The 15,267-nt window shown below is 36.9% G+C and overlaps 1 protein-coding gene across 1 annotated transcript in view; it reads right to left on the minus strand.

Annotated features, from left to right (window-relative positions):
* Positions 1 to 15,267, minus strand: part of CRLF3 (cytokine receptor like factor 3) — a 40,725-nt gene that overhangs the window by 18,177 nt on the left and 7,281 nt on the right. The window contains 3 exon segments of the mRNA XM_081271616.1: positions 1,378 to 1,555; positions 2,685 to 2,772; positions 5,844 to 6,051. Coding sequence (XP_081127742.1) covers positions 1,378 to 1,555; positions 2,685 to 2,772; positions 5,844 to 6,051 — 474 coding nt within the window.

A 15,267-nucleotide genomic window follows, 5' to 3' on the forward strand; every position in this document is an offset into this window, starting at 1 on the left:
AAAACAATGTTGGGGGCTGGAGTTGTGGCTCAGTGGTACAACGTTTGCCTAGCAGGTGTGAGACACTGGGTTTGATCCTCAGCACCACATTAAAAAAAAAAAAAAAAAAAAGAGGGCTGAGGTTGTGGCTCAGAAGTAGAGCTATTAAAAAGAGAATAAAAATAAAGTTATCATGTTCATATACAACTAAAAAATATTTTTAAAAAAGAAACAATATTAGCTGGCACGGTGGCACACACCTGTAATCCCAGCAGCTCAGGAGGCTGAGGCAGGAGGATCAGAGTTCAGAGCCAGCTTCAGCAACTTAGTGAGGCCCTAAGCAACTCAGCAAGATCCTGCCTCTAAATAAAATGTAAACAAAAGGGCTGGAGATGTGGCTTGGTGGTTAAGACCTCTGGGTTCAATCCCTGCTATCAAAAAACAAAAACAAAACAAAACAAAAAACCCCACAATGTTGGCAGGAGCATGAATCAGACATAACCTTCCTTTGTTGACATAAGAACATACCATCATGTGCATCCACAAGAATGGAATCCTAATTAGAATAAGTTATACTCCATGTATATATAATATGTCAAAATATACTATACTGTCATGTATATCTAAAAAGAACAAACAAAACACAATGTTGGAATAGATTTTTCAAAGTATCTTCAAGAGGCTGGTGATGGAGCCCAAGGGCAGAACATTTGCCTAATAACACACACACACATGTGGGAAGCCATTTCTGACACGTGATTGGGTGGCTCCCGTTAAGGGTCTGAGGTGCTCTGGCTGTGTCGGAGCTTTCCCGGCCCTTTCCTGATGAGAGAGCCCATCCATGTGGGGGTGTGCCTGACCACTGACCCTGGGGGCCCAATCACTGACCCTGACCTTGGAGTGCGGTCCCCCCTCAACCTTCATTGGATGGAATTCTCCCCTGAATCTTTTGTTCCCCAATAAAAGGCTACTCCCAGGCGTGTTCAAACTCTCTCTCTCCCGCTAGCCCTGAGTAATCCTTGCTGCCCTGCTGGGCGGTTAGAGGAGGGAACCAGAGAGGGGAGCCGTCTGGGACCTGGCAATAGAAATAAGGTAACTGAATCTGTGTGTTTTATTTCAATCTCATCTAGCTAACTTTATGCCTAGAACCTCATTAATGAAACCATTGCGCAGGCTGCATGGTGGACACACACAAAAGTACCTTCAAAACTATTTATTTCAAACTGTAGAATCACCCTCTTTTATGTTCACAGTGACTTCATCTTAATTGTAAAGCAAAAGGGACTTTTGTTTGGAAAGATAAGAAAATATTTAAAGGTAGTTTAATGAAAGAACTTTAGTGTTCCCAATCTTTAACCTATAATGTTGAGGCCACTTCTACAATCCTGAATTACATACCTTACACCATCGTACTATGATGCCTCCAGGTTTCTCTATTAGTTCTTCTATCTGCACTGGTGGGCGAGAGGCTACTGTTCCATGCTTAAAAATGTGATCTTTCACTATGTTAAGAATTGAATCATCCAACTGAGCAGATAAACAAGGCACATCAACCAGTAAAGGCACTTCTGGTAAGCTGAGGAAACAAAGCTCATGTGTTTATGAGGCTTTTAACCTAAATTAAAATTAGAATAAAGTTAAAGATATAAAGAATATTTTAGATTAGCAACATCCTAGAAGGGTCCTGAAGTTCTTGGTAAATAATTCTTGTGACAGTGGGGGACTTTGTGGTGAAGGCCTTTTATCTTCATAAAGATTACATAACAGGGCTGGGATGTAGCTCAGAGGCAAAGCATCTGGTTGCATTCATAAAGCCCTGACTTCAACCCCCAGTTCCCCAAAAAAAAGATTACATAATAATTGTCTTCTCAAATAAACAGGGGCAAAAACTGGTAGGATCACAACTGTCAATTTATACCAAAAGATCTGCTTTACTAAAATATGTATCAATTTCAATGATATATTCAGAATCCTGTCCCCGTAGAGTTCATGCTAATTTTCTCTGAATTATTCCAACTTTAGTGTATATGCTGCCTAAAGCAAATACAACAATTCTCTTCTCCACTGAAATTGAAAAAAAAATCTATAGTATTATGATGCCAAAGATTTATAATCACAACTATTTGATGCTAATACTAATGATAATGAGTAATGACACTTTGAAAACTTTATTCTCTATACCCCTTAATCAGAATCTTTAATGGGGGCAAAAGAAGACATAGTTTAAATGTTTAAAAGTCAGTCCAGCTAGGCGCAGTAGTGCACACCTGTAATCCTAGCTGCTTGGGAGGCTGAGGCAGGAAGATCGTGAGTTCAAAGCCAGCCTCAGCAAAAACAAGGTGCTAAGCAACTCCATGAGACCCTGTCTCTGAATAAAATACAAAATAGGGCTGGGGATGTGGCTCAGTGGTTGAGTGCCCCTGAGTTCAATCCCTGGTACCTCCTCCACCCCCCAAAATAGTAAATCCAGCTAAGCATAGTACCACACATCTGTAATCCCAGCTACTAGAGAAGTTAAGACAGGAGGTTGGCAAGTTCAAAGCCAGTGTGGCCAAATTTAGTGAGAACCTGTCTCAAATTTTTAAAAATAAAAAATGTCTGAAGTGGTAGTTCCAGTTGTAGAGAACTTGCCTGGCATGTGTGAGGCCTTTAAAATAATCCTTAATGCCACAAAAAGAAAAAAAAAAAGTCAAAAACTCTTTTACCTGTCCAACTGAATGTGTGAGGCCTTTTTGGTAAAGCTCCAAAGTTTCTCATTCTGTTCTTCTATGCCACCAAGAATGGCGATCTCACCTACAATCAAGAGAAAGAACTATTACAGTGAAAAATGGTCACACAACTAGTATAATCAATACAACCACTATCTACCTGGGTTTTCAGTTTTTTTTTTTTTTTAAGAGAGAGAGAGAGAGAGAGGTTTATTTATTTATTTATCAGTTCTCGGCGGACACAACATCTTTGTATGTGGTGCTGAGGATCGAACCCAGGCTGCACGCATGCCAAGACAGCGCGCTACCGCTTGAGCCACATCCCCAGCCCCATGGTTTTCAGTTTTCTTGCAAAAAATTCCTAAGTGACACCATAATCAAATTCCTAATATGTAAAAGTAGAGACTATTTAAGAAGTGACTTTATTAGTAAGCCTAAGAAGGGAAAATGGAACATTTTGCCAGATATTAGTGATTCTGCTCTAAAAAAGCAAAATTGGTTTGACAATCAATTTTACACAAAGCAGCAGGCTCAGGATCTTCTGTCCACCTCTCCTAGAGAATCTTAGAAGATCAGAAATCACACAACAGAACAACAAAAAAGAAATGCTATGGGGCTGGGGTTGTAGCTCAGTGGAAGAGCACTTGCCTAGCATGTGTGAGGCACTGGGTTCAATCCTCAGCACCATGTTTAAATAAATAAAATAAAGGTCCATCAACAATGAAAAAAATATTAAAAAAAAAAAAAGAAAAAGAAAAAGCTATGTAGAGGGTAAGAAAATTATGGTTCCACAGCTGAAGGACATTGCCAGAACGTTTTTCCATTTGAAAGTACCCTGGATTTACTTGAGTTCTTTGAGACCATCTGACTTTCTTGACCAAAAGAAAAACAGAGATATTGAATACTGCCTCAAAATTCCATAAATAAGTGTTTATACCTTGGGAGAAAGAGTCAAGAAAGAGTCTGAAGTGAAAAATATTTTTTTAATATTTATTTTTTAGTTGTAGTTGGACAAAATACCTTTATTTTTTTTATTTTTATGTGGTGCTGAGGATTGAACCCAGGGCCTCTCAAGTGCTAGGCAATCACTGTACCACTGAGCCACAACCCCAGCCCATGAAAAATATTTCTGCAGTATTTAAAAAAAAAAAAATTCAAGTGTCAAATGCTACCACAAACATGTTATGTGCCTCAAAGGACTTTTTCTAAAATGAAAACATTTCTTAGTTTTCAGGGCAATGGGTGCAGAACCCTGACCTGTGCTGACCTGTTTCTGGGTTTGTTTCCAAATGCAAAGCCTCTGGGAAAAGACAGCCTGTGTTCCTGCTGAAAAGAATTTTCTCAAAGGCACTGTTAAGGTCAGTGAAAAATAAACACTTCCCATTGAAGAAAAGAGAAAACTATTATTAGCATGTAAAGATAACAGTAGTGCCACATTCTAAGTGGGACAAAAGCGATTAACTTTTAGTTCCAAGCTTATGAGCTATCTAGACTTTTTATCTTACGCCACTCATAGTGCTCACTCTGTGAAAGAGTTTAGTCTCCTTCAGAGGCTTCTTTATCCCAACTGTCCTTTAAATGCTGGCATCCCTTAATGTTCTACCCTCTGACACTTATTTTTCTCATGATATGATGATTTTACTTATTCCCACAGATTCAGATTTGATCTGTATGCACATTGACATCTCCAGCATGATTTCTCTCCTAAGCATTATACCCACATTTTCATGTTAAGTACCTCAAATTCACTTTAAACCAAATGCCTAGGGGCTGGGGTTGTGGCTCACTGGTAGAGTGCTCGCCTAGCATGTGCAAGGCTCTGGGTTCGATCCTGAGCACCACATAAAAATAAATGAACAAAATAAAGGTATTGTGTACAACTAAAAAAAAAAAAAAATGCCTAAATACTCACTAAGACCCTCCCCTCACCCTTTAGCACCACCACTCACCCAATCATCCAAAACTAGGTTGGCTTTCCCCTTTTCCTCTCTATCTATATCTCGATAATCACCAAAAATCAATAGCTGCTGATTGATAATCTCAGTTCTATCTCAAAACCAAACCAAAACAAAAACCTCTTTAAAAGCAGCCCTGTCTCATCTTCACTTGACAATCTTTCCATTTTTCTCTGGACAACTGTAACTTTCTAATCAGTCTTTTCTACCTCCAGTCTCACCACCTATGATCCAATCTCCAGACTGTAGACAGTGTCATCTAAAAAAATACTTCAATAAATCCTTGAATATGCCGTTCACTCCACTCCAGACATTACTTCCACTTGGAATCATGGTTACCCTCTGTTTTCCCTTGTCTACTTGATGACTTTCTTCCAGCCTCTGGGGAACTCCTCCTGCAAAAATCTACCCTCTACTTTTCCAGAGAGACTGAAGCACTTCCTCTTCCATGTTCCAGTAAGTTCTTCCATCTCTCTAGGCATGTATATCTCTCCCACTGGGCTGTGAACCTCAAAGAACATTTAATGTACCTTACAAAGAGCTGGGCAGTATGGCACACACCTGTAATCCCATTGAGTCAGGAAGCTGAGGTAGAAGTCTCACAAGTTAAAGGCTAAGCTTCAGCAACTTAGTGAGACCTTCCCTCAAAATAAAAATTAAAAAAGAACTGGGGCTGAAGGTTCAATCCCCAGTTTTTTTAAAAAAAGAAAAGAAACAAAACACTTGATAAAGACCTATGTTGAAGGCAGGGAAGTCAACATGAAGGAAAGAAGACAAGAAGACAAGATCTGGGCATGACTTAAAAACACTGGCTGAAGACAGAAATATAACAACTCAATTTCATGAGTCAATATCAATCATATTTAAACTTAAATTAGCCCTTTTCATTTAGATTTAAATTCTATGATCCTTGAAAAATATTTGAACAGATTCAAAATTACCTTAAAATTGTGTTAAAAATGAAACAGATATTATTACTATAGAACTATTTGAGACAAATCATTCACTCCTTCTTGTTTCAAATACCTCAATTACATGTACCCTGGAATGCCCACAGTGTATCTTAATCCTGTATTATAAGCTGAAAAGGTAGAAACATCCCAAGTACCACACAGATGACAAGAAGCCTTCTGGTATCCTAAGAAATCAGCCAAACATCAATCTCAATGAACCATATTTAATAGGCTTCCTGGATTCTCACCTTCTCGAACTAAGTCCTCTGCAGTGTTAACTCCATGTTCGATGAGCTTCTGGCAGTCATCTAGTGGTTTAATGGTCTCCTGTTCAATGGTGTCTACCTCTTGCAAAAGGGTCACCAATCGTTCATCGAGTAGCTTCCCAAGAGTTCCCTTTAAATCATTAAAATGCTGTTTGAGGACATCCCTTGTCTGTGATGCACTGTCTTTGATCTGAAAAAGAAACAACTTAAAAATTCAAAATCTGAATTTCTAGAAAAAGTTTAATTATATAAAGTTACCATATAACTATAATCTTCTATTCTTTAAAATTTTTAGTTAAAAATATATATGCTTAAAGTAGAAAGTGTAATGTTCTAATATACATAATGTAGTCAACTAATATTACAATTAAGCTAATTAATATATCCATATTGTCACATGGTTACCTTTTTGTATGTGGTGAGAACACTTAAGGTATCTCTTAGCAATTTTCAAATGTATAATACAGTATCATTAACTATAATCCCCATCCTGTACATTAGATCTGTAGAAACTATCATATATAATTGAAATTTTGTACCCTTTGACCAATATCTTACTATCCCTTTCTACCCCATCCCTGGTAATCGTTCTATTTTAGGCATTTGGGTTTTTTGGTTACCACATAAGTGAAATCATGTAGTATTTTTTTTAAACATATCTGGCTTTTTTCACTCCACAACATTTTCTTCTTTTAAAAGGCTGAATAATATTCTATCATACACACACACACACACACACACACACACACTTTCCATTATTCCTAAACTAAACATAATTCATTTGTGCAAACTTGCAGAATTGCATAAAATCGAGTCACACCAGAAAGAATTCAATTTCTTGGTTCGATTATTCACAAACTATGTCAATTTGGTTAAGTTAATTAAGTACTCCATGCCTCAAATTTCTTATTTGTCAAATGAATATAATAACAGTAACTTCATGGAGTTGCTATGAAGATTAAAATAATCTATGTATTGCATTTCATAAAATAACTAGCACATTGTGGTTCTCAATAAATAAATGTTAGGAATTATTATTTATCCAATGTAGTTTTGGGGAACAGCACACTTCAGTAAAAAAATTAATTACTAGGAGATTAAAATTCAACTTAATAGAAGCAACAAAATAGTATGTTAGGAAGTCATAACATACACAAATCACCTCATGAATAAAATGTACTTGCTATGCTAAAAGAAAACTAAGATTTATAGTCCACAGGACTATAAATTACAGTCCAAAGTAGCCTAATTGGGACAATAATTTAATCCTTCTTGAGTTATGAGAGGTTTATAGACTCTCTTCCCAGAAAAAATGAATAATCTATGCCCTAAAAAATATTCAATTTAAGTTTACAAATTCTTCAGACCCAAAATGGGAGTTCATAACCCACTTGAATCTAATGTATGAAATATGTCAAGAGCTTTGTAATGTTTTGAACAACCAATAAAAAAAAAAAAAAAAGAAAAGAAAGAGGTGCAAATGGATTTCAAAACCAAAAAAAAAACAAACAAAAAAAAAAAAACAAAAAAAAAAAACCAAATTCTTCAGACCCAAATCATGGCTTGCCAGAGTAGTAATTATAAAACTTTCTTTGCACGTAGGCTGCTTCTTATAATTCAAATTGCCAGGTTCCATCTCAAACCAGAAGCTTAGAGGAAGAGTGTATAGATGGAGTTCTCATTTTTCACAAGCATACCTGAGATTCTGATGGCCACACTTTATGAAACACTGCCCTAAGTCCACAATGCTGAGATTTAGAACCCCAGTTTGAGAAGATATGACAGAAAATTTGTTACATCTCATGCATATTTTGAAAACAAACAGGTTGGCCAGGCATGGTGCACACACCAATAATCCAGGCTATTCAGGAGGTTGAGGCAGGAGGATTGCAAGTTCAAAGCCAGCCTCATACTTTAATGAGGCTCTAAGCAACTTAGCAAGACCCTGTCTCAAAATGAAAAATAAAGGGTCTGGAGTTGTGGCTCAGTGGTAGAGCACTTGCCTCGCAAGTGTGAGGCACTAGTTTGATCCTAGCACCACATAAAAACAAATAAAGGCATTGAGTCTATACACAATTTTAAAAAAATGAAAAATAAAAGGGCTGACGATGAGGCTCAGTGGTTAAGTGCCCCTGCAGTCAATCCTCAGTATTAAAAAAAAAAAAAAAAAAAAAAAAAGGCTGGGAGTATATCTCAGTGGTAACGCACCCCTTGGTTTAACCCCTAGTACTGAAACAAACCAAACCATTTTTATTTTTAATTTTTTTATTTGTTCTAATTAGTTACACATGAAGCAGAATGCATTTCGTTTCACTGTACACAAATGGAGCACAACTTTTCATTTCTCTGGTTGTACATGATGTAGAGTCGCATCATTTGTGTAATCATACATGTACCTAGGGTAATTATGTCCTTCTCATACTATCATCTTTACTACCCCCATGCCCTCTCCCATCCCTCCCCTTTGCCCAATTCAAAGTTCCTCTATTCTTCACATGCCCCCTCCCCCCATATGGATCAGCATCCTCTTATCAGAGAGAACATTTGGCCTTTGGTTTGGGGATATTGGCTTACTTTGCTTAGCATGATATTCTCTAACTCCATCCATTTACCTGCAAATGCCATAATTTTATACTCTTTTAATGCTGAGTAATATTCCATTGTGTATGTGCATGAGTATATCACAGTTTCTTTATCCATTCATCTATTGAAGGGCATCTGGGTTGGTTCCACAATTTAGCTATTGTGAATTTGGCTGCTATAAACATTGATGTGACTGCATCACTATAGTATGCTGATTTAAAGTCCTTTGGGTGTAGACCAAGGAGTGGGATAGTTGGGTCAAATGGTGGTTCCATTCCAAGTTTTCTGAGTAATTGCCATACTGCTTTCCAGAGTGGCTACACCAATTTGCAGTACCACCAGCAATCTAAGAGTGAGGTACTGTTTTATTTTTAAAGAAATACAATTCAGATAACACACAATCCATTTTTTCTCCTTAGAGCAATTTTAACTCAGTTAAATTAAAACAAACATATAAGCTGAGATGTGGCTCAATGGTAGAACGCTTGCCTAGTATATACAGGTGCCTGAGTTCTACCCCCAGCACTGCAAATAATAAATAAATAAATAAGGAAATATATACTCTTCTTTGCAAATATTATTATACCAGTCTCATATAATATTATGTTTACTACCCCCTAACCCTTTTGCTAATTTTTTCTTAGCAAGAGTTTGAAATATACTCTGGGGTTGTGACTTAGTGGTGGAGTACTCGCCCAGGGTGTGTGGGACCCTGGGTTCAATCTTCAGCACAGAAAGATAAATAAGTGAGGGTGTTGTGTCTATATACAACTATATATATATATGTATATATGTCTATATATATATATATATATATTTTTTTTAATTTTTAGTTGTAGATGGACACAATACCTTTATTTTATTTACTTTTATGTGGTGCTGAGGATTGAATCCAGTGCCTCACACATGCCAGGCAAGCATTCTACCAATGAGCCACACCTCCAGCCCCCCAAAATATATTTTTTAATATTTATTTTTTAGAAGTAGTTGGACAAAATATCTTTATTTTATTTATTTATTTTTGTGTGCTGAGGATTGAACCCAGGGCCTCGCACATGCTACACGAGCATTCTACTGCTGAGCCACAATCCCAACCCCCTAAAAAATATTTTTTAAAAAAGAGTTTGAAATACAAGAAAAATCTACCAAGAAACAACATATCAGAATATGGATAAAGGATAATATTTCAACAGTTAATAGAAAAATTTAGAAAGCTTTCTCTATACTCTCTTAATAGCAAACATAAAAAGCAGAAGACACAAGTAATCTGTGTGACTTGGGGGGCTGAGGCGACAGGATCACAAGTTTGACACCAACCTCAGATATTTAGAAAGACCCTGTATCAAAATAATATGTAAAAAGGGCTGGGGATGCCAGGAGTCATGGCGCAGGCCTGTAATCCCAGCAGCTTGGGAAGCTGAGGCAGGAGGATCACAAGTTCAAAGCCAGCCTCAGTAACTTAGGGCGGACCTAAGCAACTTAATGAGACCCTACATCTAAATAAAATATAAAAAAGGGCTGGGTATGTGGCTCAGTTGGTTGTTAAATGGCCCTGAGTTCAATCCCTGGTATCAAAAGGGGGGTGGGTCTGGGGTTGTGGATCAGTGGTAGAGCACTTGCCTAGCACGTGTGAGTCACGGGGTTTGATCCTCAGCACCACATGGAAATAAATAAAATAAGGATATTGTGTCCAACAACAACTAAAAAATATATATATTAAAAAAAGTTCCAGGGACATGGCTCAGTGATAAGGTACCAATGAGTTCAATCCCCGGTACCAAAAATAAAAAGAAAAGAAAAAAAAAACAGAAGAGAATATTGTTTTTAAGCGATTTCACAACATGTAAAAACAAAAGATTCCCATGCCCAAGAACTGAAACACAGAAAGAAGGAGTAGTTTCATGTGCTGGGCAGATTATGCAAATAATTGTTTTCTCCTTTTGACATTAATATAATTATATTTGTATAGTAACTAAAAGAAATTCTTATATCAAAAATAAAAATAAATATAGAAATCCTAATCTAAATTTAATTGTTAACTACAGAACTATGAAACAAACCCAAGTACAATATAAAAAAAAAAAAAAAAGAAAGAAAAAAAGGCCATAAACCCAAAATGTATTTGTTTTGGTACATTGTTCAACTCTGGGATCCTTGAGAATCAGGCCTCCATCTACATAGCATGTGACAAATAAACACTGAATAAAAATGAAGTCAATTATGGGTGTTTTTAAAAACATTTTGAAAGAACCAGGGAGAGAGAAGGCTTTGCGATTTTGATATATCACCTGGAATATTATTAGAAATGCAAGATCTCAGGTTCTATCCAGAAGTACCGAATCAGAACCTGTGTTTTGAACAAGGCCTCATGTGATTTGTATCCACAGTGCAGATGGCAGAAAAAATGAAGGCAGCATGTCAGAACACTATAGAACATTTCAAAAGCCCACCACCAAGAGGAAACACTGCAGTTGAGCACTCTACCAAGGTTCTATTTCACTCTCTAACGGATACAGCACACACAGGAAGTGCACTGGTTAGGTAAAGTCAATTTCCTCTTTAGAAAGAATTCAAAAGCTCCTTCAGCAGTTGCAGACCCTGACTATGTTTTGTTTTTGTTTTAGAACCTCAGGAAAAAAAAAAAAAAGGGAAGTAAGTGAACACAAATAGCGAGAGAACTATGAAAGGAAGAATCCATTTCTAAACCCACCTCTTGTGCTCTGATTGTAAATTTGGTCCCTTGCCATTTCAAACTTGATACTACTACTTCGGGATCTATCTCTTCTCCCAGAAATTCTCATTTAATCAAGTTCATTTTCTTGGCTTTATGAAACTAATTTAAAAATGGGAACTTCACTGCTAAATAAATTTCCTCCTGTTTGACATGGTATCAATGGTCTACTGTGTTCACAGTTAACTCTTTAAATCTTCACAACTCTGAGAGATGAGTCTGCATTGTTTACTACTGAACTCTATAGGGCCCCCCAAACAGTCTGACTCCCAAGAACCATTCTCTTTCTGCTACACCAAGTTGTTTGGTACTTACAGACCTTGTTTTAAAGAGTTCTCAGGAAAAACTGTAAATCATATATTGGCTACAAACACTTCCTACAACATGTATTTTTTGCCCCTACATAAAGCATTGTATGGCAACCATCAGCCGGATATGCTACCACATCATTTAGGGCAAAAACAATTCTCACAGCTTGTAACAAGGTAGATTTAAGAAGAAAACAAACAAAAGAAAAGTCAAGGTCTAAAAGGGAAACTATAACACATTGTATATATTGATTAAACATAACCTGAACTCATTTACCACTAAAACCTCTAGTGTAACAAACCCATTAAACATATTTACAAAGTTTCTACTTAAGCTGACTCTAATTTCAAAGTAACTGTTTTACAGTTTTAACAGGATGATAAACACACAAAAAATGCCATTCATCAATACTAGCTAACCAAAGGCCTAGAGAATACAACCCTCCAAAACAAAATAATTGACATATTTTCCTTCAGAGTTTAGCAAATAAAAAGTCATAAAATCTATGGAGAAAGTGATTTAAAGACCTCTAGTCTTAAGCAGCAATATACAATTGCTATGTCAATATAATATTATATTTCACCAAATAAGTTTTAATGGTTTGTAACGTGAAATCTATGCTATCATCTCTAAAACATGAATGTGCATGACTTTATAGAAGAAAGAACATTTTTCAGGTTTAATCTAAGAACGTATTTCCTCAATTGCTCGACCAATAAAAAACTAAAACCTGGGTAAAATTAACACTCTTTCTTTAAAAACCATTAGCTGCCAGGTGAGGTGGTGTACACCTATAATTCCAGCAACTTGGCAGGAGGATCACAAGTTCAAAGTTAGTGAGGACTTAAGCAACTTAGCAAGGCCCTGTCTCAAAATAAAAAATAAAAGAGCTATACAAAAAAAAAAAAAAAAAAAAAAAAAAAAAAGAAGAAACATTAGCTAACAAGAACGCAATGATCAAAAATAAAAGATGAAGTAAAGGGCTTGGGTAGAGGATCAGTGGTAGAATATATACTTAGCATGTGTGAGGCCTTGGGTTCTTCCCAGAACCAAAAAGGGAAAAAAGGAAAAGGGTGGGGGGAGATATAACATAGTCAACTGAAATCGAAGAATCTAACCAAAATACTGTCTCTCTCAGTTCATATGAAATGCACAACATTAGTTATCTGTCTTTGCACTGACAAAGATATCACTCATTAATAACAAGAGCAATGATAACAAAGCAGCAGGTATCATTTGCTGAGCACCTGGTGTGCCAGGAACTTACATGGTTTCATTTAAACCCTATCACAGACCGGTGTGGTGGTGCAGGCCTATAATCCCAGTGACTTGGGAGGCTGAGGCAGTAGGATCGAGAGTTCAAAGCCAGCCTCAGCAATTTAGCAAGGCCCTAAGCAACTCAGCAAGACCCTATCTCTAAATAAGATATTTAAAAGGGCTGCGGATGTGGCTCAGTGGTTAAGTGCCCCCTGGTTCAATTCCCAATATCAAAAATAAATAAACAAACCAACTCTATATAGAAATCATCTATGGATGAGTAACATGGGAGTCAGCCTAACGTACCTGCTCCTATCACTAAGTCAATGAAGTGGCAGAGAATTTGAAGAATTTGAATTTGACTCAAATATTAACTCCTAAGCCTGTTATGTTTACTCTTAAGACTTATATATATTAACTTTTTTTTTAACCCCAGTATTGGGGACTGAATTCAGGAGGAACTTTACCATTAAGCTACAACCCCAGTCCTTTTTGGGACAAGTTGCTGAGGGTCTCACTAAGTTGTCTGGGCTGGCCTTGGACTTGTGATTCTCCTACTTCAGCCCCCTGGGTCCTTGGGATTAGAGGTGTGTACCACCAAATCTAGTTTATAGTTATGTTTTTAAAAATTCTTATTTGAAAACTCTCAACAGAAAAAGTATAGTATATGATTTAGTAATCTGTTATATTAGTGGCCCCCAATGAGCCAGGAAACACAACTCCCAGTGCTACTCAGAGCCTCCTGTAGTCCCCTGTCCTAGAATCTGGGCTGGCCTATGACTAACAACATAGTCACATGTGCACAGCAATAGAGTGAAACTGATGAGTGACAGTTCCAGGTCTCAGTCTTAAGAACACCTGGCAACTTCTACTCTTGTGGTTTCAGAGTAGTATGGTTTGAAAGGTAGCATGGCTATCCTCATAGAGAGGACAAGTGGAGGGCGGAGGGGGTAAAGGAGAAAGAGAGAAGAAGGGGAAAAGAGGAAGGAAGGAGAAAGGGAGAGGAAGATATGGGAGAGGAGGAGAAAGAGAGAGTGGTGCTGAGGCCCAGCATTCCAACTGAGTCCTGCTAACACCAAGGCTCCAAACACGTAAGTAAACATTCTGTCTTGGACATTCCACCCCCAGTTGCCATCTGACTGCAACCACAAGAGTGTTGCCAAGAAAACTCAGTTCCAGTCACCCTCCAGAACTGTAAGCAAATAAAATGATTGTTTTTTAACCTGTTAAGCTTTGGCACAGTTTATTATACAACAAGATAACCAAACTATATGATAAAACAAATGTTTAATTCTTAATTAACTTTATTAATAAATAGGGTATATATGACCCTGTTTGTCACAGAGAAAGCTGCAGACAATCTAAAAAAGGATGACTGCAAAATCAAACCCACAAAATTATTATTTTTTTAAGATAGAGAGAAGAGAGAGAGAGAGAGAGAGAGAGAGAATTTTTTAATATTTATTTTTCAGTTTTCGGTAGACAACAACATCTTTATTTTATTTTATGTTTTTTATGTGGTGCTGAGGATGGAACCCAGAGCCCCGTGCATGCCAGGCAAGCGCGCTACCACTTGAGCCACATCCCCAGCCCAAACCCACAAAATTCTTGAAGGCATTCATTCAACCAATTTTTGAGGTCTAGTACATGCCAGGAATTGGGATAGTAAAGATAAATAAGGCATGGTCCTGATCTCAAAAATCTCTCATTCTGAGTAAGGAGGACAGACAACTGTATGTACAAGTATAATAAGCATTAAAAGTGGGACAACCACAAACTGCCACCAGAGTTCAAAAATGGCATTCTGCTAGAATAGACAATATGATTGATGTATGTACATTCCATGTATGTATTATATGTCAAAATACATTCTGCTGTCATGTATGACTAAAAAAAATAAAAATAAATCATATAAAAAATGGCATTCTGTTAGAAGAGACTATAAGCTTAAAGAATAAGCTGCCAGTTGAAGTAGGAATTGTCACTTTGAAAACAATACATAGTGGATTTATTATTATGGCTATTAGTAATTAAGAACGTCTCACATTGTAAGCATCGTGCTTAACATTTTAAATATGTTTCTCATTTCAGTTCTCACATTGGTCAGCTACAGTAGGCACTATCTTGATCCTCATTTTAAAATTAAGGAACATGAAAATCAGAAAAATTACATTTCACTGGATCTTGAAGCTAACTTGTCCCTGTTAAGTAAATGCACGTATAAGTGATTCGCTGATAGTTCTCAATAATAAAAGACTACCCTACATTTGTTTGGCTTTTTATTTTTATTTTTTAATATTTTTTTAGTTGTCAATGGATCTTTATTTTATTTGTTCATTTATATGTAGTACTGAGACTTGAACCCAGTGCCTCACACATGCTAGGTGAGCGCTATCCACTGAGCCACAACCCCAGCCCCCCACACCCTGTTTAACATTTTTTAGTTGTAAATGGACATAATACCTTTTTATTATTTATTTATTTAATTTCTAAAATACCTTTACTTTACTTATTTTTATGTGGTGT

The sequence above is a fragment of the Spermophilus citellus genome (assembly GCF_964194105.1).
Source record: "Spermophilus citellus genome assembly, chromosome: 17".
NCBI classification, from domain to species: domain Eukaryota; kingdom Metazoa; phylum Chordata; class Mammalia; order Rodentia; family Sciuridae; genus Spermophilus; species Spermophilus citellus.